General features: G+C 35.4%; 7 protein-coding genes across 12 annotated transcripts; 4 read left to right on the top strand and 3 right to left on the bottom strand.

The window, feature by feature from the left end:
* Positions 1 to 26: 26 nt before the first annotated feature.
* On the bottom strand, positions 27 to 7,370 carry LOC129568817 (N-lysine methyltransferase SMYD2-A-like). 5 transcript variants are annotated; one of them, XM_055447126.1, is made up of 3 exons: positions 6,823 to 7,368; positions 734 to 1,027; positions 34 to 648 (listed from the first exon to the last, which is right to left on the bottom strand). In XM_055447126.1, the coding sequence occupies exons 1-3, from the start codon at positions 7,037 to 7,039 to the stop codon at positions 572 to 574; spliced, it is 588 nt and encodes a 195-aa protein (XP_055303101.1). In that variant the 5' UTR covers positions 7,040 to 7,368; the 3' UTR covers positions 34 to 571. The 5 variants fall into 5 exon arrangements, 4 of the variants coding, with proteins under 4 accessions (XP_055303099.1, XP_055303101.1, XP_055303098.1 ...); XM_055447123.1 differs by lacking the exons at positions 34 to 648; positions 734 to 1,027 and adding exons at positions 1,807 to 2,887; positions 2,976 to 3,192 and having other exon boundaries at positions 6,823 to 7,271; XR_008687988.1 differs by lacking the exon at positions 6,823 to 7,368 and adding an exon at positions 1,579 to 1,650 and having other exon boundaries at positions 27 to 1,027.
* Positions 7,371 to 9,115: 1,745 nt separating this feature from the next.
* On the top strand, positions 9,116 to 10,510 carry LOC129568823 (kelch-like protein 41a). The gene has a single exon (XM_055447134.1). The coding sequence runs from the start codon at positions 9,116 to 9,118 to the stop codon at positions 10,508 to 10,510; it is 1,395 nt and encodes a 464-aa protein (XP_055303109.1).
* A 2,538-nt stretch (positions 10,511 to 13,048) lies between these two features.
* On the bottom strand, positions 13,049 to 15,461 carry LOC129568812 (uncharacterized). Of its 2 annotated transcripts, none has more exons than XM_055447115.1 (2): positions 15,258 to 15,461; positions 13,049 to 14,687 (listed from the first exon to the last, which is right to left on the bottom strand). In XM_055447115.1, the coding sequence occupies exons 1-2, from the start codon at positions 15,274 to 15,276 to the stop codon at positions 13,132 to 13,134; spliced, it is 1,575 nt and encodes a 524-aa protein (XP_055303090.1). In that variant the 5' UTR covers positions 15,277 to 15,461; the 3' UTR covers positions 13,049 to 13,131. The 2 variants fall into 2 exon arrangements, with proteins under 2 accessions (XP_055303090.1, XP_055303089.1); XM_055447114.1 differs by lacking the exon at positions 15,258 to 15,461 and adding an exon at positions 14,907 to 15,162.
* A 1,520-nt stretch (positions 15,462 to 16,981) lies between these two features.
* On the bottom strand, positions 16,982 to 18,565 carry LOC129568814 (urokinase plasminogen activator surface receptor-like). The gene is made up of 2 exons (XM_055447118.1): positions 17,467 to 18,565; positions 16,982 to 17,215 (listed from the first exon to the last, which is right to left on the bottom strand). The coding sequence occupies exons 1-2, from the start codon at positions 18,470 to 18,472 to the stop codon at positions 17,004 to 17,006; spliced, it is 1,218 nt and encodes a 405-aa protein (XP_055303093.1). The 5' UTR covers positions 18,473 to 18,565; the 3' UTR covers positions 16,982 to 17,003.
* A 3,636-nt stretch (positions 18,566 to 22,201) lies between these two features.
* LOC129568824 (uncharacterized) lies at positions 22,202 to 23,390 on the top strand. Its single transcript, XM_055447135.1, has 3 exons — positions 22,202 to 22,330; positions 22,633 to 23,057; positions 23,117 to 23,390. The coding sequence occupies exons 2-3, from the start codon at positions 22,825 to 22,827 to the stop codon at positions 23,388 to 23,390; spliced, it is 507 nt and encodes a 168-aa protein (XP_055303110.1). The 5' UTR covers positions 22,202 to 22,330; positions 22,633 to 22,824.
* A 634-nt stretch (positions 23,391 to 24,024) lies between these two features.
* LOC129568825 (pickpocket protein 28-like) lies at positions 24,025 to 25,665 on the top strand. The gene is made up of 3 exons (XM_055447136.1): positions 24,025 to 24,496; positions 24,552 to 24,750; positions 24,951 to 25,665. Exons 1-3 carry the CDS (start codon positions 24,025 to 24,027, stop codon positions 25,663 to 25,665), a joined length of 1,386 nt encoding a protein of 461 aa, XP_055303111.1.
* A 212-nt stretch (positions 25,666 to 25,877) lies between these two features.
* LOC129568830 (pickpocket protein 28-like) lies at positions 25,878 to 27,301 on the top strand. The gene is made up of 4 exons (XM_055447144.1): positions 25,878 to 25,972; positions 26,032 to 26,507; positions 26,577 to 26,796; positions 26,876 to 27,301. The coding sequence occupies exons 2-4, from the start codon at positions 26,033 to 26,035 to the stop codon at positions 27,105 to 27,107; spliced, it is 927 nt and encodes a 308-aa protein (XP_055303119.1). The 5' UTR covers positions 25,878 to 25,972; position 26,032; the 3' UTR covers positions 27,108 to 27,301.
* Positions 27,302 to 27,443: the final 142 nt, after the last annotated feature.

A 27,443-nucleotide genomic window follows, 5' to 3' on the forward strand; every position in this document is an offset into this window, starting at 1 on the left:
TTGGTTGATTGTTGTATAAAGGGTAAAATATCATTGTAACTTGTTTTATGGAGGTGAAGTCGTTCAATGTTCACCAATCCTTCGGCCAAAATGGCCATATTAATCATAGTAGTTGTGCTCATAATGGTTAATTCCTTCAAATTGGTCACCAACGGCAAAGTAAAACATCGACATATATCCCGAATACACAGTTTCTCAAGCCCTTTCAACGAAATCAATCCATCGCTACAATCTTTCGTAATATTCTGAATGTGCAAGTGCAAACGCTTATAGAATCCTCGTTCGTACAGTAGATTTATTACGTTGAATACCATCTGCGCAGTTGGACTTATTTGATGTTCAAATTTATGTCCAACTTTCACTTCCAATACATCCAAGTGAATTGCACTTTTGATCCGCAACAAAACCTCAAGAATTTCGTACCTGCCTTGTATCAGTCAATTTAGTTTCATTTCGTGGGATCCATTCCAAGTGACAGAGCATCGGATAATGTCTGGTCAGCCAATTTTCGACGGGTAGCTCTCTGAATCCATGAAAACCATTCTCTATGCATAGTCACTTACACAATATTTCAGAAAAGTGTCATAAAAATCGAATTGCCTGACGCAGTAGCGAATTTCGACGATTTCCATTTTGTTGAGAATGTTTCTGATGGAATAGATTGTAAATGGATTTAAATAAGTGTTTTCCAAATAAAGATGATTGACCGATATTAATCCATCGAGGAATTCACCGTATTTTGCAGCTACAATGTAATTTGCTTTGACATATTCACCGACTACTTGTTGCATTGTCTTACAGGTTTGACCTATGGCAAGCATATCCCGTGACGATAGATACTCAAAGATTTCGTCGAAACATTCGAGGGTCAGCTTAAATAAACGAGGATTTTGTCTGTAATCACAAGTTGACTGTTTGTTTTTGCTTTCATCCACATTTGGTGCCCGATTTGCATGAGCTACAGCAATGCCACTCATTTTGACTAATTTCCGAAGTACGGCTTTGTTATTTATTGCATCAACTGAATCTAAGAAAAAAAAAACAAAAAAATTGTTATCCGATAATTATTGGACTTTGTATTGAGAATAAGCATGTAAGTATGACTATTTAAAGGGGTAACAAATCAAACAGAAATGATTTGCATCAAAAAACTCATCAACTTGAAGAAACGTGAAAATCTTAAGAAGAAATTGTCTTGATAAAGTTTTAAAGACCCAAACTTTTTTTTTGTACAGACACTAATTCCTCACTCTTGCTATTAAAACCACGACAAAATAAACCACGATGGCAAACAAGGCATATCACTCTCTGTGCATATACTTGCGGTTACGTTTGCATAAACGCAATTCAAAATACCATTAAATTTGATTATTTTGAGAACTTTTTCACACACTAAATGGAAAAAATGCTTTGAAGATTGGATTATAAATATTATGTGAAGTAATTCCAAAATTGAACTCTGCCAACTGAATGCAAAATCAAGCGTAGAAAATCGGTGATAGTTTCTTTAAAATTATTTTGCTAAAGTATTATGTTCGAATTATTCGTTGATTATAAATTAGCCTGAGATTCATTTACAAATTATAGAGTATTTGCAGCGAAATCGATGCGGCTATCACTTAAAAGGCGATAAGTCCCACACAAAAGAAGAATGAACGAATACAAAACTTGCTCATTTCCACGACTTGATAAATACTAATGTAAAGAGGCGAGTTTCAATGAATCATTCATTCATATTGATAAAGATTCTGCGACGAAGTCAACAAGTGATAACACATACAAAAGAAGCGAAAATACATCTGATGATTCAAGTTGAAATTTTTCATTATTCATTTTATTTAAGATATTGTTAGAATTTTTTTCTGATAACATTAAATACAAAGACTTAAATGCACTAAACAAATCAAATTCAATACATCAATGCCCGCTTATAAAATAAAATATAACCAAATCAAATCCCGTGTTACAATAAATGCTCAAGCTTGGAAACACTCATACAATTACGAGAAATTCTAATGATTTGCCACTCCAGCCATACAGCTGGCATATTATTGACCGACAGAATGATTGCTATTGAAATAAATGCCATGTTCAACGGTCGACTGCAGCTGATTTCAAGTCACACATTTAAAAAGAAAAGAACATATTCACACAACGGAATTGTAATTTTTCATAAGCATAAAATACTGAACCATAACTTCAATTTATATGGAAAAATCCAGTAGGTTGTAAAATACAAGAAAAATCCAAAAAATTTATCATGTAAAAATAGATAGAATGAATATATTTTAGCCATTCCATAGACAATATTGTAATAAGGAATTCAAAAGATAATGTCACATATTGGTCCCAAAATGGAAAAAAAAAATTATAGGGACTGCTAAAAAAAACTATAGTAACTAATCAATTATATATAACGTATTATGGGGTTTTCTCAGAGGTTTTCCCCTCACCATTACCCTCTTAATGTACGAAAAAAAAAACAAATCCATTGAAAAAAGAATAAAGAGTGATAATATTAATGCTGCTGAATTATGTTCAATGAAAACGCGTCGTAAACAGCAGCCATATGGTTATTAAAATTCTCCATACTTCAATCGTTTCGTTGATCGGGTGAAAGCGATCGTATCTTTCTAAAAATTTGATCGCACATTCCTCGTAATATTTTAATTTTTCACGCGGTAACTTTCGGAATGCTTGAATAGTCATTGAGTTGGCCTCCATTATGTCCTTATAAAGTTTGGTATTTGTAAAGTTGATTTCATATTTTGTTGGCAGAAAAAAATCAGTCGAACAAATAATGCACTCGCATTTGAAATGATATTCAGTTCGGCATTGCTTTTCCATAGCAGAAATCGGAACTTTCTCGAACGTAGGCACACCAAGACTGGAAAAGATTGGAAATATTTTTTAATTGAAAATTGTGTAGAAAAGAATGTTCATAGTTCACTATACGTAAACGTTCAATATCTTACCGATATGATATGAAAATCTGATCGCCTTTCCTGATGGGCCGAATTACCTTGCATACAAGACTAGCGCCATTGCCATAATAAGAGACATTTGGTACGCAGGAATGACTGATATTACATGCAAATGGATACATTCCCAACGCATACATCTCAAAATCGGAAAATGAAACTTTACCATCATCTTTCGATTTCCGCTGAAACAATTTTAGATGATGCTCAGCTATATGGAAAAGATGTAAAATCAGGTGTTGCAGAAAACGAAGATGTTTTGTTGTTACGAATTTCTTATTAAATTCGGGAAACTGCATGAAAGTTGCAAATGTCAAAGCCGTGGTTGGTGGAATCGTTTTCAATTGCGATTTAGACAATTTATCATGATTGTGAACGAGCCGAAATATTGAAAAGAAATCTTTTTGTCCTGCATTTAGAGTATCGATGTGTTGGCTATCTAAAAAGTGTTCCACCGTCTCCATGAAGAAATCAACATCGGGAAATATGGTATTTGCTTTGCAAATTGTTTTTATAACCAGTTCAAATGTCAGGTGATTCGATGGATTAGAAATATGAGTGAAGCATAGGAACTTATGAAAGGATGCTTCCATGCAATCTTTGTTACAAAAAATTCCGCAAATGCATTTTTTGCATGTGATGAAATTTCGGTAATCACGCAAGCAATGTGAACAACGATTGCGCACAAAACTATGTATTTCATCCGTTCGAAAAATTGAAAATGGTGGTTCAACCAAAATTGTTTGACCAATTTTCAAATCTTGTGTTGTGATGATGTGAGGGTGAAACAGAAACCTCCCCAAAAATTACTAAAACCTCCCCAAAAAATACCAAAACCTCCCCAAAAATACAAAAACCTCCCCAAAAAAATACGAAAACCTCCCCAAAAAATCGAATGTTTTCCACAAAATCCTTCCCAAAAAACACCAAAAAAAAACCAAAACCTCCCCAAAAAATACAAAAACCTCCCAAAAAAAAAACAAAAACCTCCCCAAAAAATTACAAAAACCTCCCCAAAAAATACAAAAACCTCCCCAAAAAAATACAAAAGACTCCCCAAAAAATACAAAAACCTCCCCAAAAAATCAAATATTTTTCACAAAATCCACATATCGGTTCCTAAAGTAATGTAGGGAATTGAACTAGCTTTCATTTGATACCTTACGGGCTACAATTGGTTAGCTGAATGGAAATTTTTTTTCTGTTCATGTACTGCTGTAAAAAAAATAAGAAATTATAGCAAAATTTCACATTTTTCCTCCATATTTCGTGTTTGTACATTCTTTTCAATTGTCAAATTAGGACTCGTAGGACCAAAACACATCAATTTAACTATCTGCATCATTAGTTTTTTGACATTGCCTCGAATTAGAAGAATTCAATTTTGAGGTGCACCATATAAAAGGTAAAGAAAATGTAGTGGCGGATGCTCTGAGCCGCATTTCCATCAACGAGCTGAAAGAAAACGCTGTTGATGTAAAAGTTCTCGTTACAACTCGATCAATGTCCAAAAAGCAAAAAGCCAGTGAAGCAAATATTGACAAAAATAACAATGTGCCAGCCACCCATAAAACCAAAATATATGAGCAACTTGATCGCGCGATAGACAAGAAAATTCCCCGCATTCAAAGTTACGTCGACGAAAAAATAAATAAATTAATTGTCAGTGCACATATGAAACATAAATGTCTCCTTGAGCTCGAATTTGAGACTGTTTCTGATGAAAGATTCTCGTATGAGATAATTCTTTCTGCTCTTGAAACAGAGCTGTCGAAAATGAAAATAACGACAATTCAATGGCCAAAAAACGATATCGTACTACAAAATGTCAACATGATTGACTTTAAAGAAGCGGGCGAAAAATATTTAAATTCATTGCAAATTGCTGTTATACCTGCTGCAGAGGTTATAACAGATGTGAATACGAAACATGAGCTGATGAAACAATTTCACAATGATCGTATTTTTGGTGGTCACATTGGCATGAAGAAAATGTATGAAAAGTTAAGAATGAAATACTACTGGAGGGGCATGAACAGAGACATAGCTAAATTTGTCAGGGCATGTGAACAGTGTCATTTATCTAAATCAAAACTGAAAATAAAAACGCCCATGAAAATCACACCGACGCCACAATCCATTTTTGATGTTGTCATCATCGATACAATTGGTCCGTTACACATGTCGGAAAACGGCAATAAATACGCGGTCACAATAATATGCGATTTTTCAAAATTTTTAGTGACAAAAGCAATCGAAAATAAAGAAGCAAAAACAGTAGCGAAAGCTATATTTGAAGACTTCATTCTTGTTTACGGATTAGTGCGCGAAATTAGAACTGACTGCGGAACGGAATACAAAAATAAAATTAACGAAGAGCTATGCAAAATGCTCAATATCACACATAACTTCACCGTTCCGTATCGTCATGAATCTGTTGGATCCATAGAGAGAAATCACAGATTTTTTAATCAATATTTTAGATCATATATCTTAAACACAGTTCAATGGGAAGAATACTTAAAATACTTCACTTTTTGTTACAATACATCCCCCCACAGTAGTTTTAGAAATAAGTTTTCTCCTTATCAGTTAGTTTTTAACAGAGAACCAAATGTACCGTCGGAACTAACCAAAGAAGTTTCTCCGGTCTATAATTTCGATAACTACGTAAATGAAGCTAAGTATAGGTTAGAAATAGCGCATCGTGAAGCGCATAAGCTACTAGTTAAGTCGAAAGAAACAAACAAACACTTTTATGACGCAAAACATAGAGACGTAAGTTTAAGTATAGGAGATAAGGTATACGTCGAATCATTACCGTACGATAAGCATAAAAACGTAAATCAAGGTCCATATGTCGTCATTGACATAGAGGAGCCAAATTTCATTTTAGAAGATAGTATGAAAACAAGAAAAACAGTTCATAAAAATCAAATAAGAATATAATTATTAATTCATTTTACTTTCTCTTAAAATCAATTTTATTCTTGTATCTTTTATCTTTTATCATTTTACCTTGTTATTGAAAACACTTTGAAACTTATTTTGAATAGATTTAATTGAAAACAAAAAAAAATGGAAAATATAAATGGAAACGTAACAAAAGAAAGAAAAAAAAATAAACAAAATCAAATAAAATCAAAAGAAAAATAGAAACAGAAAAAAAAGTTGACGAATAGATTTACAATCTTTAAAAAAAGGGAGCAATATGTAGAATAAGTGCAATCTAAAATTTAAGGCTCACAACGGCTTAGCTACCCGTTTAATTTAGTTTGACAATTGTAAATCTATTCTCCTAAAGAAAGGAGGTGTAATGCATATAAATACATATGAACAACATTCACAACGTAGCGTAACATAAACAACATACGTAGGTTACGAGTTACCATATGCTGAATAAACATTCATTCTTATTTATGGAGTCAACCTAACAACACAGTCTTTCATTTACTCTGTCCATACCACTATAGGCCAAATGTATCGTTTATACGTTGTTCCAAACAATTTGCCACGCCCGCAAATTCTTCATGCTCATTAAAATCTAATTTTGGCTCAAATAATGTGAATCGCTCTTTTTTGAATTGTTCACTTTTCAACAAACTGATGCATTGTTTTGAACGTTCATCAAGCTTGGGCATTAAATGCTCTGGGTATTCTGACTTCTTTGCCAAAATGATGTCAGCTAGACATTCTTCGGGCATACCCAAGCGTAGAAAACACGCCGATCGATTCGCATAGGCTAGTGCTTCTTCTTTAGAACCATTTTCCGAATATTTTAGAGCAGTATTAAAACTTCGCATTGCAACTATGTAGTTGTTTTTGGAATATTCTTCTTTACCAATTTCACGGTTATAGGATGAACCTTCATTGTTATTCACATTCCAGGTGCCGCGCTCTTTTTCAGTTTTAATCTGCTGCTCAACTTGATCCAACGATATTTTATATGCTTTTTCTGAGAAAATATCAATGAACAAATCAGAATTGGATTCCTTTTTCCACAATATATTTAACGATTGCACTGGAGGTTTGTATTTTATTTTTGACTGGAGAAACATTTTTGTACAAGAATTTTTTTTGGGCTCCGATTAAAAATTTTGTTTCTTTTTTTCAACAATCTGAAATGAAATTTGCAAGGAAACAATGATAAGAGTAACAATTGTCACTTATTTGATTGAAAAATGATTTTTTTTCCACTGAATTCAATGTTTTTTTTTTAATGACGCAGAACAGATAAGTTTCACAACAATAATGGAAATGACGTTCTATTGCATTGATATAAGAAGTGTAAATGACAGTTGGATGTGAAGTTGGTAACGGACAATCAATTCCAATGGAATGCACTTCCAGCCGGGGAAATGAACTGGATTTGAAGTCTCGTTCAGATAACTAACTAGTTTAAATTTAAAAAAAATCGTCTGTGAATATATTGCCATATATTGACTTGGTTCTTCAGTGAATGAAATTTCAATCGTTTTAAAACCGCATAAAATATGGTTAATCTTAAACATATTTTATCGTTTTAATTTGTATAGCTTATGAACAAATCGTTTTTGAATGGCTGAGCAGATTAGCTTTTCGTGTGCAGCGGATGTATCTCAGCATATCGACAACGGAAGTCAGTGTATAATTGGCGTGCGTTGCGATGCAAAGCCACATCAACTACACACATAAACTGTGTTCAGCAATTCATGCACTGACCTGCGTGGTCGATATACTGAGATACATCCGCTGCACACGAAAAGCTCAGCTGCTCAGCCATCCAAAAACGAATGTTTGGAACAAATTCGTTTTCGATTCATTAGAACAAAATGAAATTGTTTTGATAGAGTTTGGTGGAAGTTCAACGTGACACAACAACATTCGCCAAGATATAAGATAAGTAGCTTTTTTCCAACACAATACTTGCTTCATGGAGATGGGCTTATTTGTCATCGTGACACAGAAACGATTCGCATAATTTCTATGTAGACTCGAACAAGCGCATAAAATTCTGAACACGAATCGCTGCAAATCGTAGCTCAGAAATCGTTTAGCAAATCTACGAGTTAGCTGCGAGCAACTGACACGTCAAAAAAATGTTTGTATGTTTGTACTCAATTTGAAATAGATTCGAAATACCATTAGATTTGAAAAATAAAATTGTTATTTGCAACTATAGTATGAGTTAACTACGTTCTTCGTTTCTCTTCGCTTAACCATATGACTTTTTGTGATGGCATGGATGAAAAAGTCCTCAAACACAAGGTTAAACATTGATGCTTTTCAGAATGATTTTCGTTGAATTCGACGTATATGATCCTTGTAATCCCCAAAAAACACACATACCATGATTCAGGTAAGCCCCATTGCACGCAAATTGCAAATATCTGTAATAATTTACCCGGCAACATTCCATCTTGGGTGGATTAGTTGAGCCAGATGCAACGGAAAATAAAGCCTATATTTTTGCATGGCTAATGAGGCTCTTGATTATCCTTCAACTGTTTTTAATCAGGCGCAACTGTCACTCTCTAGCATCATTAGCCGATAGCCGTGCAAAAATAACTGTCTACCTAAGTTCAACGAGCTTGCATTTTATTTTAGTCACGTTTCGTCTCTCGAGTGAATAACACTAAAACATTAAATAAAATAAAAAGTAAAAATTAAAATCATTTTACTTACAATCGTTCAAAGTCATTACATTCTAAAGCAGCAAATAATTAGTCGAATCGTAAACTAAAGGTAGTCTCATTACTGGAGTAGGTTTAAATAAAATCAATTCTTTTTGCATTTGGAAGTGATTTTCGTTAAGAAAAATGAATATAAAGTTTACAAGAACTTCCATTTTCGGTTCCTATCAAATAACTTCATGTTAATTTCCTTTGAACCAACTTCAAATTAAAAGTCTAATCAAACAAAGTACATCAATGTCATTTTAGTTCACCTGTCGTGTAGTACACAGCGTTCGAGAAGTTATCTGTTCATTTGTCCAATTGTCCCAAACACAAATTTTCAGGTGACCTATCTAGTAAGTCTCGAAAGCAGTAGTCACGTTCTTTCAATTGTAAATGTACAGCAACTAATCAACTTGAATTGTCTAATCATAGCCACATTCAAAAGTCATAACATACGGAAACGGATCAGCGAAGAAAATGAAGACGATTATCCCAGTCCCGTTGGATGCGACTGTCACAACATCATTCTCCAGCAATGCTGCGGCACGAGCAACCAAAAAACTGTTTTTGGACGAAGACTCGGCTAATTTTCATTTTGTGTTCGATTCCGACAACGATCGGCCGATGAAATTACCAGTCCATAAAATTATCTTAGCCGCTGCTAGTCCAGTGTTTCACACTATGTTTTATGGTTCGCTAGAAGAAAAAACCGAAGTTGAAATTGTCGATGTATCGTTCGGGGCATTCAAGGAGTTTTTACAATATTTCTATTTGGCCGACGTAACATTGACAATGGAACATGTCCCTGGTGTCATGTATCTAGGCGAAAAATACGAAATCACCGAATGTTCGGATGCGTGTTCAACATTTTTGATGCAAAATTTGACAGCAGACACCGTGTGTTGGGCATATGAGGTAGCTGTTCTATTCAAGCGTAAAGACCTGATGGAATTTTGCAACACACTTGCCAAATCCGAAATTTCAGCTGTAGTCCAATCAAGGTGCTTCATGGAATGTGACCAAAAAGTACTTCGTCACATTTTGAAATTGGATCCATTAAGTGGTCCAAACACAGACGTGTTCCAAGCTTGCATCGCTTGGGCAAAATCCGCATGTCAACAGAAAGGTTTGGATGGTGATCAACCGCAAAATGTACGTGATCAACTGGGTCAAGCATTCTACGAAATGCCATTCGCTTTAATTTCTCAGGCCAATTTCTTTAATTTTGTTCCGCCCAATGCCACATTATTTGCAAATGAGGATTTGGTGGAAATTATTCAAATGGTCGCTTCATCGGAATTTCAACCGACAAAATTCGTGAAATGGGCCTCAGCCCAAGGATCCAATAATCAGAGCATACGTCTCAGTCGCATAGTAAACGATAGCTTCGTGATCAAAAACATCGAGACGACAACATTTTCATCTAACAAGTCATTAATGTTGAAAGGTATTTCATTTGCCAATGTGTACCACTTTAATAAGGAAAAGTGGACTTATTTCGTAGTAAAGTTTCCCATATCGAAAATAACGATCACAACGAAAGGTCACGATGATCAACCTCAAAAGAAAAAGTCTCCTAAAATTCTCTTCAATGGGGAAATAACATTGGTGACTCATGGAACAAATCAAGTTGACTTACCATCACCAATCCTCATCAAACCTGGGATCAAGTATGAAATATGTTTGCAGCAAGAGGTGCCACCATCGAGTTACACTTTTAATACACTCAAGCCGCTGCTTCGCTTTGGGCCGGATGTCGAAATTCGATTCCACCCAGATACCAAATTGGGTTATGAAAACACTGCCACTGGACTGGTCACTGGTTTATCGGTTGAACGTTTGGAAACGGTGATGAATTGTGATTTAGTCTAATCGGATCACCGGCTGCAAGAAATCATCATATCACTATAGTTTTTTGAACTCTAGAGGCTCTAGAAGCCCTGATATCACACCTATTTCTGAGTTGCTACATACCTAATAAATGAAATTATCTCAATAATCCACATCAACCATGAATTTTATATCAAATGTCATTTTTTTCTGAAATAAAATAATAAAATTGTTCACCAAATAGTTTTTCTAAACTTCGTTCGTGACTTTTATTTATCGAAAACATAAGGAAATTTCCAGTGAAGAAAAACACACATACCACGATTCAGGTAAACCACATTGCACGCAAATTGTAAATGTTTGTCAAATGTAGATGTGACGAGTAAAGTAATAATTTACTTAGCAACATTTCATCTTGGGTAGATTAGTTGAGCCAGATGCAACGGAAAATAAAGCCTATATTTTTGCATGGCTAATGAGGCTCTTGATTATCCTTCAACCGTTTGTAATTAGGCGCAACTGTCACTCTCTCGCATCATTAGCCGATAGCCGTGCAAAAATACCTGTCTACCTAAGTTCAACGAGCTTGCATTTTTTGTTAGTCATGTTTTGTCTCTCGAGTGGAAAACATTAGAACATTAAATAAAATAAAAAGTAAAAATTAAAATCATTTTACTTACAATCGTTCAAAGTCATTACATTCTAAAGCAGCGATAAATGGTCGTATCCTAAAGTAGTCTCATCACTAAAATATGTTTAAATAAAATTCTTTTTTTTTGCATTCGGAAGTGATTTTCGTCAAGAAAAATGAATATGAAGTTTACAAGAACTTCCATTTGTGGTTCTTATCTAAGCATTATCTTTCTTTTTTCGTTCAGTATTTTTGTCATTTTTTCAAATGCAACTACTCTGCCCTACGCCATTGACGAAATCCAAAGTGAAAATGAACAAGCAAACGGGAATGACTCTGAAAATTCTCAGGCGGAAATGAAAGTGGTGAAAATGAAGGCGATTCCACAAATGCCAAAGGTGCGAATTAAGACGACATTCTCCAGCAATGTTGCGGCACTGACCACCAAAAAACAATTTTTTTCGGACGAAAAGACGGCCGATTTCCATTTTGTGTTCGACTCCGACAGCGATCAGCCGATGAAATTGCCAGTGCATAAAATAATCTTAGCTGCCGCCAGTCCAGTGTTTTACACTATGTTTTATGGTTCACTAGAAGAAAAAGCTGAATTTAAAATCGTCGATGTGTCATTCGAAGCGTTCAAGGAGTTTTTACAGTTTTTTTAGTCGACCAATGTAACATTGAGACTGGAACATGTTTCTAGTGTCATGTATCTTGGCGACAAATACGAAGTCCATGTTTGGATGTGTGTTCAACATTTTTGATGCAATATATAACCCCAGATACAGTATTGTGGGCCTATGAACTAGCCGTTCCATTTAAGCGCAACGACCTAATAGAGTATTGGAATGCGATTCTCAAAACCGAAACTTCAGCAGTACTTCAATCGGATGGCTTTTTAGAATGTGACCAAAAAGTACTTCGTCACATTTTGAAATTGGACACATTAAACTGCTCAAAAAGAGAATTGTTCAATGCGTGTATGGCTTGGGCTATAGCCGTATGTCAACGGAAATATTTGGATTGCAATCAACCGCAAAATGTACGTGATCAACTGGGTCAAGCATTCTACGAAATGCCATTTGATACATTTACTCAGGCTGAATTCTTTAATATTATTCCACCCAATGCCACATTATTTGAAAAAGAAGATTTAATTGAAATGATACGAATGGTCGCTTCATCCGAATTTCTACCAACAAAATTCGTGAAAAAGGCTTCAGCCCAAGGATCCAATAATCAGAGCATACGTCTCAGTCGCATAGTAAACGATAGCTTCGTGATCAAAAACATCGAGACGACAACGTTTTCATCTAACAAGTCATTAATGTTGAAAGGTATTTCATTTGCCAATGTGTACCGCTTTAATAAGGAAAGGTGGGCTTATTACGTTACGAATTTTCCTATATCGAAAATAACGATCACAAAGAAATGTCGCGATGATCAACCTCAGAAGAAAAAGTCTTCTGAAATTCTCTTCAATGGAGAAATAACATTGGTGACCCATGGAACAAATCAAGTTGACTTACCATCACCAATCCTCATCAAACCTGGAATCAAGTACGAAATATGTTTGCAGCAAGTGGTGCCACCATCGAGTTACACTTTTAATACACTCAAGCCGCTGCTTCGCCTTGGGCCGGATGTCGAAATTCGATTCCACCCAGATACCAAATTGGGTTATGACAACACTGCCACTGGACTGGTCACTGGTTTATCGGTTGAACGTTTACAAATGGCAGTGAATTGAAATCCGACTAATAAAACTCTCAAATCCATACAATAGAACTCTAGACATAGACCATTGACGGACAAATCCAATTTTTTCAATGCTTAAATTCATTTGAAGTTGCTCCGAATCAACCTGAAATTGCATTATCAATTGTAAACGATTTTTTCTATGAACTAATAAAATTTTGTACTAAAAACCATTGTTTTTTATTTCGTATACTTCATTTATTCATAGCTTTCAATCAACTATCAATTTGTTAGCAATGACAAAGCATCAAATTTATTCAAAAAAAAAAATTATTCAATGAAATGTTCTAATAGTAGAATAATCATAGTCCCAACAGATTGAATTGGATCGTCTCATTTCGATCATATTCAAGTTGATATCTCCATATCTTGCTGTTCGTTTCGTGGCTAAAAAGACGTTATCTTCAATGTAAATGATCAATTTACGTGCTCCAAATAGCTTTTCCCGTTCCCGATTCAATTTTCCCAGGTTAATGGTCTCCCCTTTGAATTGTTTAGCTTCTTTTGCGAAAATTTTCATGTGTTTTAAATTGACTGAATGTCGAACGAAAGGCAATAGATCATTGTAAGTGGCTTCTTGAATAAGAATCCGTTCCAGATTCGTGAGACTTTTGGCCAAAATTTCGAAATTCCCAGCATTTGCATATCCAAATATGTTCAACTCTTTCAAATGCTTCAACTGCAACAAGTTGTAACAATTAGTAAATTTATCGATTGTAAGCTTTTCAAGTCCATGCAACGAAACCAATTGATCACTAAATTGTTCATTCACATCAGGGACGAAGAAATGTAATCGTTTATAGAAATCACGGTCATGCAATTGATTCAATAGGTTGCAGAATGCATTCATATTGAACTCTTCTGCACGCATATGAAATGCATTTGCTATGAAATGTTTAATTTCTAACCAATTCAATTTTGTATCGACCTCCATTAGGCTATTTCGATTGGCAAATAAACAATCGGACGTTGTACAAAAACTTCGTATCTGTGGATTCAACACGAAAAATTGTTGTAATTCATTGATTTTAGCATCGCCACGTGGTGTCAATTCAATGTGTTCAAGCGTTGGATAGTTTTGTAGAAGCCAAGTTCCCCGATTGTAGATTATATACCCAAGATCATCCTGAACATAGAGACGCTTCAGCTTTTTGCATTGTTCCAACAGTATTTCGTAGAAATTATCCCGCCATAATATGCATTGTCTTATTTGTAAAACTTCCAATGTGGGAAAAAACGATTGAAAATGTTCCATTTTTTGACTATCCAATCCAATGCACACGAAATACAGATGCTTGACTGCGGTAAATTCATCAATGTGCCAATCAATGTAACGAAGTGGCTGCTTTTCTCCATAATAATACGATAAAAACTCGGTGGCACTGTTAAAAACTGACGTTCGAGTCCGTTTATTTGTCACATCATCTGCATACACCGTGTAGATACCATCATCTTGAAGGAATTTCTCCGCCCCTTGGAAATTTCGTCGATAATATTCACCGCCCACTTTTTGCATCGCCATACATGTTTGACCCAGTGAATTCAAGTCGACGAGTGACAAATATTCGAATATTTCATCACAACAGTCAATAGTCAATTTAAAGATTGACGGTGGTGACTCAGCGCTTGAGGGGCCAGCTACTTGATTTCCTATTTTGTTTTTTAAATCATCCGAAATGTTTTTGGACATTTTGTAAACATTCGCAGAGATTCGCTTTTGATTTATTGGCAAATGATATTTGATTTTATGCTCTTTTTCGTTCAATTTCACGGTGGAACTTTGGGTTTTTTCTAAATTCGATTGACGACGTGCACTTGACATTATGGAAACTAGAAAGAATTTAAGGTAAATTAAGAAAAGAAGATAAAAAAATTAAAGACTTATGTTTGAAAAACGTGAATCGAAATGAAATATTTCAGAAAAATATTTTTTGTTCCACTTTGGCAGCAAGCTCAATAAAGACTGATGACATTTGGCTGGCTTCGTAAATAATATAGACGGTGAAAAATGGAAACACATGACGTTTTTTTTAAATGTCAGATATTTACGTTCGCTCTGTGTGATTCGACAATTTTGAGGGGAATCTCGCATGGAGGAGAATACTTCTCTTGTATGGCACAGTCCCCTTTATTGCTCCGATCAAATAGATTACACACAGTCGAGATATGAATGGTTTGGAGCGAAAATGTAATACAGAAAAGTTGAGCGGAAAAATGTCAATGATGAATGAGCGGAAAAGGGATAGCTATATAGTAAACTGTAAAGTAAACTATAGTGAACTTGACAATTCATTTGACAATTTTCCGCTCAAATTTTCTTTATTACATTTTCGCTCCAAACCATTCATATTTCACTTTCTTTGAAAACTAAAAAGCGATTTGATACTAATGTTTCAAAACCTGATAATGTAATATTCATTGTAAACACAAAGCAGTACTTATGACCCGCTGTTTGCTGTACTACGTAGATTCACATGCTATGATGTCATAGCTTCTGCGTTGTATAGTGTACATTGTAAAATGCACACACGTACGCGAGCGAGCGCTGAATGTCGCGTTTCATACACATTGCCAGACAACAGACATCAGAGCTTTGTATTTTGTCGAACGCACACAATCTGCTATGCTTTTAGCTGTATGTAACATTGAGTAGAACCAACCAGTGATGTTTTGATAACGTTCACGTTAAAATACAATCATTTTGTTATCTGTGTTTGTATTCACTTTGATTCCTTTCTTTTGATATTCCTATTTGCAAATGCTTCGCTGTATAAGTCACCCAAGCGAAAGAGTACAATGAGACTCTATCGTGACGATAAATTTCATCGTAGACTAGCGGCGAGCGCGTGTATGCAACACATCTCCGTTCTCACTGCTGCTATGTTAAACATAGTATGCTGTTCACGCACACCGATACATGATCATGACCAGTTATGTATCAATGTGCGTGAGCCGCGTACTATGTTTAACATAGCAGCAGTGAGAACGGAGATGTGTTGCATACACGCGCTTGCCGCTAGTCTACGATGAAATTTATCGTCATAATAGAACCTCATCGTACTCTTTCGCTTGGGCATTGAAATGTTTATTATAAATGCCGACATTTCTTCCCGTCTCTTCTCTCGCTCTCTTTCTTTCTTCCCCTTTCTCTCTCTCTCTCTCTCTCTCTCTCTCTCTCTCTCTCTCTCTCTTTGATTAATCATTATCAATCCCACGAAAGATTTCATAAAATTTTGTTTGAATTTTAACATGTTAACCGTTTGTAGCCGTTGTGAAATACCGTATTTTTCATCAAATCCCATATGGAAGATATGAAGTGCGTTATGCTATGAAAGTCAACAGTCGACTGTATCATACGAAATTGCTTGTTGTACGGACGAAGTTTATGATTGGATCTGTCACTGCAGAGGTGTTACTGTACTTAATCAAACGCTGTTCAACTCTATTGTATTCATACAAGTTATAAACTTATAACTCTTAGTCTTTTTTAATGAAGAACACAGCAGAACAGTCTGTCAAAAGCTACGTCGCGATCAATTCCATTCATACGATGATTTCCGTTTTAATTCAATTAAATTCAAGTTTGTCACATTGAAGTTCCATTTTGTAGCTAAGAAAATGGGTTCTTCGACATAAATCACCACCTTACACGTGCGTTGCAATTTTTCGCATTCCTTGTTCAACGCACGGAGATCAAGAACGTTCCGATCGAAGGGCATTGCACGTAAAAGAGTGCCAACTTTCATTTCTTTCAATTTTGGTGCGCAACGAATCATAAAGAGCGACTGTTGAATGGTAGCACTGCCAGGATTTTGAAAAGTCCAAATTCGGGGAAATTATTAAGATAAGTAAAACTGAAGATAAACATAGAAATAGCAAAAACCTATCCATTCGGCGAGTAAATAGCAAACCTATTTACCTTAGTAATCGATTTGACGCAAACATTCACGTAAGTCTTCCTTATAATGGCTGTCGTTTGTGCGTCCAACAGATTTCAATTTAAACGAAAAACACACTAAATTTCATTTTCTTTGTGTTTCCTTGATCGCTTTTTGATGTGTTTATTGACAATAAAATCGATGACTGAATTTCGGAAAAAAAACTCAACAAATAATTAAACATCTATTCATAGGTACTTCTCAGTATTTAAAATAAATCTATCGATCGAAGGAACAAAAATATTGTAGAAATAAAAGTGAACGTGATGTAGCTTCGATTGCAGCTAACTGAGTTGAATTCCACTTTTGTATCCGAATTACAACCAGAACCGTCACACACTTTGCAATTCAACATATTTTGTTCGCACAGCGCCTTTCCTTCGGTAGAGTCAGACATGCAGCCACGGTAAAATGTGCGGTCTAAAATGAAATAAAAGAAATAAAGACAAATTTCAGGTGAAATTTTCAGAAATTCAACACAAAATAATTTTCTTTAACCAATCTTTTCTTTTTGAGTTTTTTTACCCGCCAAAAATGGATACTTTTGGGCAATTTATAATTCTATGCGATTCTTTTCAGGTTGTGCATTTCGGATGTATTATGTGCAGTGCACATTGTGCCCTTGATCGAAAATTATTTGAGAAAACACTAGAAAAAAATGCATCAAATACCTTTATCCGCGTATGTAAAGCATCTATCTACTTCATTGTATGAATTGGGGCATGCTTTTGGTGTTGAAACTGTGCTCAAATTTTCACATCCAATCCCTTGACATTGGTAGCACTTGAGTCGATTTTCTGGGAATATTTGATTGTTACATAGATTTGTATGGCATGTTTGATATTTCGAAAATGTCATGGCCAAAGCGAGTCCATGGTTGCGAATGCATCGACGATGTGTAAATCCGTCTCCATCGATGCCGACCACACATGTGTCCGAAAACTCATTACACGGAACTTGTTTCAAATTTTCACCTTCGACACAATTCGCATCCGTTTTTTCGCTGCATTCGAAACAATTTATGCTGAAATCGGCTTTTCGATTGCAATTTGGTGCCGAACAAACTTTACAGTCTTTCGATTGACTCTCACACGTATTCTTATCTCGTGATTTTAGATCCTGAACACAGCCTCTCTGGTAAATGCTGCCAGTTATACCCAAATAACAACCAGACGATGGATCCATTACTGAATTTTGACCCACCGTACACACGGCTTGCATGTTTGAACTTGGATTATCTTTGCATGCATTGCCACTGTCTGCACTGTTGCATTGGATGCACGTGTCCAATAGGACTTTCTGGTTGCAAAAATTGTGATTACACACTTCACATTTTACGCCATCGGCACATTTTCGAATTGAATTTTCCGTGGGGAATGTTGCATCACCAACACAGCCTCTAGTCACTTTGCCATCAACAATGTTCGTGTAACACATTCCTGATGGACTTTCACATAGAAAGTTATAACTAACTGTTTGTACACAAGTCTGACCATCATCCATCGAAGAACATACGAAACACTTCACTGGCTGAATTACTGCTGGTCGAAAAAGTTGCCATGGTTTGAAAAAAATTCCCTCAATCGCGTTGGGTGAAACTTGTTGACACGAAACTAACATATTTGCTACACACAAAATTACGACCAGAGTACAAAGGGACTTTTGTATGAAGTCCATTTTATTAATTCAGTTGTTTTGGACTTGAATAAAGAGGATTATGTTTTTTGTAAAACTAAAAACTGATTTTTTTCTATGACGTTTTCTATAGCAGTAAACACACAAAACCTTCAAACGTTCAACGCACTTGCCAAACTCATCAAACACAACTGACAACGAAAACAAACTATTCTCTGTTTTATTGCCAAACACAAACTGAAAATCAGTTAAACAATATTTGATTTGAAACGCCCTTTTATATCAATAAACAGCGTGCCGTCACCAAAAAAAAATCAATAAGAGATAACGAGATTGCGTTAAAAGTGAACATTGTTCACTGAACAAATTCATTGGAAATACTTTAGCGTGTTGTGATGACAATTTGAGTACGTTTACACAGTCATTTCCTATGGAAAAATTCCCATGACGTATGATTAAGTCATATTTTAGTCATAAAATTCAAAATTTTTGCAATCAAAAGCAAAATAATATGAGACACGAAAACTTCTTCACGAGGTAAAGAAGCGATTGCGGCACAGTACAACATGATCTTGGTCACAAAAGAACGGATATGAATCATTCTTTCGTTTCGCATGTCCGTTAATAGAATCTACTTGAAACAGTGTTTTACAAAAATTTAACACAATCTTTGGAAATATCGAAATTCAAATTCGTTTAGTTTTCATAGAGATGGTAATAAATTCAATTTTGATATTAAAAGTGAAGTAGAAGGACAATAATCAATTTCAAATCGATTCGATTCGAAATAATGTGTCAATTGTTCCGACACTCCGTTTTCAACATGAGAATGTACTTTCAAAGTTCTACTTTGATCCATCGTTTGCTAACGAAAAATAAAATTAATCTTTTGCTTACAAAGTGCATAAATGATAAAAGTTTCTTTCACTCAAGCAGCAGCTAAATGCGAAAAAGTACTTGGCATCATAAACGAGATAACGTTTTACCTTCCTTCATTTGTCTGGGTAGTTTGTTACTGATAGCATCATAAAAATTCTTACAGATTTGACTGAGACATTGGTACTGAAAGGCTCTAGAGAAATTTATGACATCTTTTAGTTATTGCTATGCATTCTGTTGACAACTCAATTGGTCCCCTAGATGAGCATAATTATTTGAGAAAATCATAAATGCAACAGGTAGGAAACATGGCTGAATCCCTTTTGAAATGCTAATTTTGTCATTATGAAAGAATTAAAAAAAAAACGAGAATGACAACTGTTGGAACAAATACCTCACCTTTGATCCAAATCTCATTACCTGATTCACGATATGGCTATTTTTAGCATGTAAACTAGAAGCCAGAATTTGTTCTGTAAATCAGTCGATTCTTGTATTTCGAAACATAAACATTAAATTGAAAAAATGCTTTGTTTTAAACAAATGATACACTTTATTGTAAAGCATTTTTCAATTAAATAAAATACACGAGAAAAAACCTCAACAAAAACAAAATTAAACATTAAATTCAAGAGAAAAAAGAAGTAGAAAAAACTTCATTCTACAGAATCTGTACTGATTGATCAATTTTATTGCTATTTTCTAAAAGAAATCTGCCCGCTAAGTGGTAAGATAGATTTTGAAATATCTTTTCATTAAAATTGAAAATTTTTATAAATAATTTTTCTAATTAGAGAATCATTCTGTATTCATGAAAAAAACTTAAGAATTGATTTTTATATTCGAATTTCAAAATGAATATTGTCTATTTCTGTCTAACGTTTATGAAATCAAAAATGGGTTTTACAAAGGTGTTTTTACTTGTATGGTTGTCATTTCTTTCAACAGATCGATTTCAACCAATGATGGCAATGATTTTCCGTTACCAACGATAGACGTTTTCGAAAGCGATATTCTCCAAACGTTTATAGAAAAGCTGTATTTGAGCTCTGATTTGACCGATGTGCACTTTATATTCGAGTCAACTGATGGTCATGTCGAACGTCTTCCTGTCCATCGATTTATTCTAATGACCATTAGCAATGTCTTTCGGACGAAGTTCAATGGTTCTTGGAAGGAAATAGATGAAGTGTACATCGACGGTGCATCGATCGAATCATTTAAGGAATTTTTACAATTTTTCTACCTTGGTCGCGTCAAATTAACCATAAATAATGTTGCTGCAGTGATGAACCTGGGAAATCACTACAATGTCGAAAAATGTATGTCAATTTGTGTGGAATTTCCAAAAAAAAATCATCAACTTTCAAAACGTTTGTGGGATCTATGGATTGTCGATGTCCTTTAAACAAGATGATCTGAAGAAAGCGTGCGAGTCAATGATCGGCCTGGACACAAAATCCGTACTAAAATCAAACTCTTTTCTGCGGAGTGACCGCAAAGTGATGGCAAGTATTTTGAAGCTAAAATGGTTGTCGTGTACAGAGTTCCAGCTATTTGAAGCGTTCATCGTTTGGATTCTGGCAGACAGCAAACAAACTAGTTTGACCAAAGAGCTTGTTCGCGATAAATACGGTGATATGTTCCAAGACATCCGAATTGGTTCAATCAATATGGAGGATTTGAGTGTTTTCATCAAAAAGTACAGAATTTTATTCTCGAACGATGAATATGCCATCATCACTGAACTGATTCGAGCTAAACAAAACGAATCAGAAATCTTCAGTTGCAACAATGACCATCGTACTGACGATATTCCGAGCGGAAAAGACACGTACTTATTATGTGAACGAGCAATTTCAAATTCTTACTCTTTAGCACCGTATCAGATAAAACCCGTCGAAACCACTACATTATCAACTAGTGACCCAATCTTATTGTATGCTCTAGTTTTTGATCGAATTTCTGAATATCGTCAAAATGATTATTTTCCCGCGAATGATGTACCAATACCATGATGGTATTGCTAGTCCGGGAGAACAAGAAACAGTTATTTTGAATGAACCAAGAGTACTGCAAAGCAACAACCAAACTCTCATATATTTTCCGAGACCCATACTTCTCATACCTGGCCAATTGTTTAAAATACACTTGAAACAAACTCCACCAGAAAATTGCGTGACCGGTTTAATGATGAAGCCATACGTTCAATTAGATTCTGGCACAATCATTCAGTTTTATCAAGACTCGCACTTACCAAACGATAGAAATGTGGCACGTGGCATCATCTGTTCTTTTCACTTTCATCAACTTCCAGGGTATTGTAATTGAGAGTGAGCTCATTTATTTTCGCTTTCACTTTTTCATATTCCATGCATCGACCATCATTTCCTTCGGAATTCCGTGAGTTTGGACAATATTTCCATATTACTGATGATTCATCAATGATGAATCATTATTGCGCCGTAAATTCAAAAATATTGTCATTGTCCAATCGAGTTGATGGATTCTTATGCTTATTTGCTTTTTATTAGATTGAAATATCAAATACAATGTATTGAAATCAATGATACAAAAAGTTTGGAAAACAATTGTGCATGGAAAAGTGGCATTAAAAATAATTTCATTGATTTTTCACACGTTTTTCTGCTTTGATTGCGCGTTTGACCTTCAATGACTTATTTTTCAATAAACCTAATAAAGTCCTTCATCTGAATACATTGTTTCAAAGCATTATTATTCTGGAGCGTTGGAACTCCTAATCAATCACAAAAAATCACTGATTATAATCATGTTATGTATTGAAATTGTTTAAAATGAAAAAAAAATTTATCGTTTGAATTAGATTAATTGTTTTATTTGTTATACTATTCAAAATACCTCTAGAACCTGGAACTCAGTCATCGACAGTCACTGCTTGGAATTTGATGCAAATCTTATTTGGATCTGACTAAAAAAAATTGAACAATGGAGCAAATAAGACGCGTCAAATTGAGAATTCAAAGCCGAATTCAATCTATTGTAAGTTAATAGTTTTCTAGGGGAAAGATCCAGTTGCAAATATATTTGTATTGTTTTATATATTCAAAAAATATTTACTCATTTTTGTATCAACCGTGAATATTCACTACCACAAACAGAAAAGATAACCTCTAAATGACATCGCAAACCGGGATAAACCATATATTTAATGGTGCTGACATCTACTTTTGCGATGAATTTTATCGCATTTGTATATGTCAACACCATTGAATATCTTATTAATCCCGAATTCAATCATTTGACCATTCATTACTGAGATCTAAGTATTTCATTCAAATTAGAAAAAGTTACTCATCACCATTGGCAGTGGAGTTCGGTCACTTTTTATCGGGACCTGTAAAAATAGCAACATCCATGGTCTTTGTTATTTTAACAAGCGACTACATTGGAGTGAAAAGTATAGGGAATGCGGTTTCTCTGCTATAAGATTATTATAAATTAATTATCCACATATCAAACGTAGGTTCTATTGGATGCTTGCTGTTGGTGTTTCACTAGTTTTGTGTGGACTAATGATCCATAACATCTGGAATCAATGGCATGAACACCCAATGACCCTGAGCTTCGCTGATAAATCTCTGTCAGCTGTGAACATTGCGTTTCCTACCGTCACCATTTGCCCTGAAATTAAATCAATGAAGAAAAAATTTAATGTAACGCACGCGGTTTATTCATTGCATGCTAATTCACCATTAACACAAACAGAGTAAGAAGCCACATATTGTTGAGTTAGAAATTTGAATGACGAATTTGTATTTGCTACAGAGTAAATGGATTGAAAGCGTTTGCACATCTCTATCCACGTTTGTTGAAATTTGTCACATACTCCGAACAATTTAGCGATGAATCAATTTATGACACCATTAAAGATGTTGCTTTAGATTTTGGATATTTCATTCCTGCTGGCTGTCGCTGGAATTTCAAAAATGACTGCTCAAAATTACTTGTTCCAGTTTTGACAGATGAAGGCCTTTGCTACGCTCTCAACGCTCTCAATTCGCATGAGATATATACGGATGAGTATGATTATTGTTTATAGTTTGCTTCTTAGAATCGAATTCGGGGTAGTAAAACAACATTTGAGTGAAATTGTTTGCTGAGTGAAGTGATTTAGCTGAGAAACAGAAGCTCATGGTCGTAATTTGCTCTTTTCGGTTAAAATCATATAAAGCTGCCAGATATTTTGATCAATAATCGATTTCTTGTCGAAAATTATGTAAAATTAGCAAATCAGTGATATCAAAAATTGAATTTCAAGGGTTCGTTACCTATGAAGTAATTAATAGTTTTGGTCCTTTTTCACATTATCTCTACTGGTATCCACCGTAAGTATTTGGTGTCATAGCTTTTAGTGCGCTGAACAAACCCCAAATAGGGGTTTGTCGTGAAAATTGGGCTGGGATAGCGGATTTGGTCAAAAGATTTCAATATAAAATGGTTTTTACCAATTGAGCTTGCAGGGCATAGTTGTTTGAACACATGTACTTTTGACAACTTCAGGCTTATTTTTCGTGACGAAAATCCGCCATTTCGGGATGGAAATGGTTAAAATTCGAAAGTTTTTTTTTGTCACCATAATGAGGCGATCAATTTCATGCTCAAATTACCGAAAATTTTCCATTGATTTTTTATCCTTACTAAATCAAATGGCTAACAAAAACTTCATTTCCAGAATGGCACCTGGGATGATGATCGTAAACACTAATCCAAATGTATCAAATTGGAGTTTAGAAGGAGGATATAAGAACTTATTTGGTTATGGAATTGAATACCCAAATCGCGGATATTCGGGAGATCCTGCTAAATTTCTAATTAGTTTCTTCATTTACAACCGAGAATTTGAATATTTTGGTAATGCTTATCAAGGATTTAAAGTGGCATTGACCATACCTGGCGAGACGTGGACTATGTCACGAAACTTTTTTCGAGTTCCAATCTCTGAAGATACCCGCATTATGATTAAACCCAAAATGATCACCACATCAGATGGACTACGAAGATATGAGCCGTACCAACGCGATTGTTTCTATCAATTAGAGCGTCGATTACGTTTCTTCAAATTATACACTCAGATAAACTGCGAAGAGGAGTGCCGTGCGAATTTTACCAAGATGGAGTGTGAATGCGTGAAATTTTCTATGCCAAGTATGCAATTATGATCAATTTCATTCCGAAATAGCTTCACAATTATGTTTCATAGGGGACATTAATACAAAAATATGTGGCGTGGCAAGCATTAACTGTTATCAGGCAGCTCGAAGGAAATTAGCAGCGGTTGAGAGTGGTAAGAGGTTTCGTGAGAAATGCAATTGTATGCCTGCATGCACATCAATCGAATACAAAGCAGAGATCGATCGATCCAATTTTGGCATTGTTGCAACAGTACCGAAAGGTCAAGGGTATGTTTCGATTAGATTCATTATGTGTTTGACGATAGCGACACTGTATGAGTGCATTTTGTGTTAGGCGCTATGCCTTCTCCACTAATTCCAAATGTGCGAATAATTTTCTTATTTGTTACATTGAATTCAAATGTAAATTGTATGATTAAATACCTTGCTGGTGCAATTTGATAATTGCTTGCGATTTTATTTTCCAGCGTTCATCTGGCAATTCTGGCTGTTTGGATCAAAAGCTCCGATGTGGATATAGTGAAACGAGTTGAAACGTATACGTTCTCTGATTTTTTGGCCATTTGCGGTGGTTTATTGGGATTATTCTTGGGCATGTCAGCCTTAAGCATCATTGAACTCGTTTACTTTTTCACACTTCATTGGTTCTGGACGATTCGACGGTTGAGATCTGATTATTCAAACAAAATAACTCAATTGAAGTGTCTCAAGAATATTACAATTCGATTTGCTCAACCGATCAAAACACTCTTCTTCGAACTGTGTGACAACAGCAACATCCATGGCGTTCGATATCTCAGTGAACGATTGCTGCATTGGAGTGAACGATGTTGGTGGTTGATTTTCGTTGGTTTATCGTTATGGATATGTGGCTCAATGATTCAAAACATTTGGATTCAATGGGACGAAAATCCAGTGAGCATGCAGTTTACTTCGAGTGAAATTTCAGCCATTCCATTTCCAACTGTCACCATTTGTCCCGAAATCAAAACCAACAAACAAAAGTTCGACGTGGATGCTGCAATCAAATCCCTGGCGACATTATCCCATAATGAGTATTTTTTGCCTTATTTGGACACTTTTTCATCAACACTAATTTCTGTGCCTCCCGTTTTCACAGACAAATTCTATTTAGTAGTCTGGCCCATGTTTGTCCAAATTTTTATTATGATTTCCGAATGAAAAATTGGAGTCGGTTCATTCAGGTAGACAAATTCATCATGATTCGCATCCTTTTTCCGTGTTGATTCAACATATGATTTTAATTTCACATATGAATTTAGGAGTACAGCCACCCGAGTGGCCACTCGGATCAATCAATCTACGACATAATCAAATACATAGCTCCTCAATTCGATGAAACATTGTCCAAGTGCTTGTGGCAAAGCAAAATGGTTAACTGTTCTGAATACTTTGTACCAGTCCTAACGGAAGTCGGTCTTTGTTTCACATTTAATGCACCAAACTCTTATGAGATATACTCGGACGCGTAGGTTTTGATCAAATAAAATTTAACGAAAGTGTGTCGGTAACTAAATGTATTTTCAGAATGGCATCGGAAATGATTACCGTCAAAAACAATCCGAATTCGTCACAATGGAGTTTGGAAAATGGTTACGAAGTTAAATCAAACGAAGCGGTATACCCAGTTCGTGTGACAGATACAGGCCAGCGTGTGGCTCTTGACGTTGTTCTTCTATTTCGAGAAAGAGATTTTACAATGAACTGCACTGGCTTTAATCAAGGGTTTCGAGTCATTTTAACACCACCTGGCATAGAACTAACAGTGCCGTGGAATGCTTATCGCGTGCCACTCTCAGAAAATACACAAATTGCGATCACTCCCAAATTAACCATCACATCAGATGGACTACGCGGCTATGAGCCGTATCAACGTCAGTGTTTCTATCAACACGAGCGTCAACTACGGTTCTTCAATATCTATACTCAAGACAACTGCGAAGCGGAATGTTTAGCGAATTTCACGAAAACCGAATGTGGTTGCGTGAAATTCGCTATGCCAAGTATGTCCATATTATCCACACGGTGTTTGTAATTGTACTCAAGAAAATATTTGTGATACATTTTTATAGGGGACAAAAATACACCAATATGCAACGTATCGAGTCTCTCTTGCTGCGAATATGCCCATGGATTCTATTTTGGGCGAAGCTTTTACACCACATCTGGTGGATGTAATTGTTTACCCGCATGCACATCAATTGAATACAATGCGCAACTTGACCGGGTTAAATTCGATTCGGTGGCCATAAACAAAATCAGTGGAATTCAAACGAACCGATCTGAGCCTGGGTAATATTATGAATCTAATTTTCACACGATAAAAAAATCATATTATGAAATCAAATTGACCAGAAATCAATCGTTTTAGCATCCAGCAGACTAGAGTGGCTATCTTTTTTTCCACCATGGAAGTGGAAACGGTGAAGCGAGTGGTAATGTATACTGTTGGAGATTTTCTAGCGATTTGTGGCGGCTTGCTCGGTTTGCTCATGGGCATTTCAGCATTGAGCATCGTTGAACTTGTTTATTACTTGACTCTTCGTTGGTTCTGGGCTATTCGCAATCAGAAAGTGGAAAATGCTATGGAATCATCTGATTAGTACTAGAAAATTCACCGATTGATACAACATGTTAAAAAAAACCAGTTGAAACACTAAGAACAATCTGAGAAACAACGTGAATGATTTTCATGTTCCAGATGGACGCTAATTGGAAGCAAATTAAATTTTAATCAAACACTAGATCTTTTTGTCCTTTCAACCCACAAACATAGTGTAATACTTTCACGCATTTTGGATTTGGTATCAATGAGATTTAAAATATCGAATCTCATGGAGTGGATTTTTTTTTTGAAAAACAACCTAATAACAAGCTGCCTTACATTCGTAACATGGCATAATTTAAGGAATTTCGATTTTTGAGTATTGACAACTGCC

Source organism: Sitodiplosis mosellana, unplaced genomic scaffold (assembly GCF_009176505.1).
Source record: "Sitodiplosis mosellana isolate CC-2019 unplaced genomic scaffold, AAFC_SMos_1.0 Smas_scaffold_23, whole genome shotgun sequence".
NCBI lineage: Eukaryota > Metazoa > Arthropoda > Insecta > Diptera > Cecidomyiidae > Sitodiplosis > Sitodiplosis mosellana.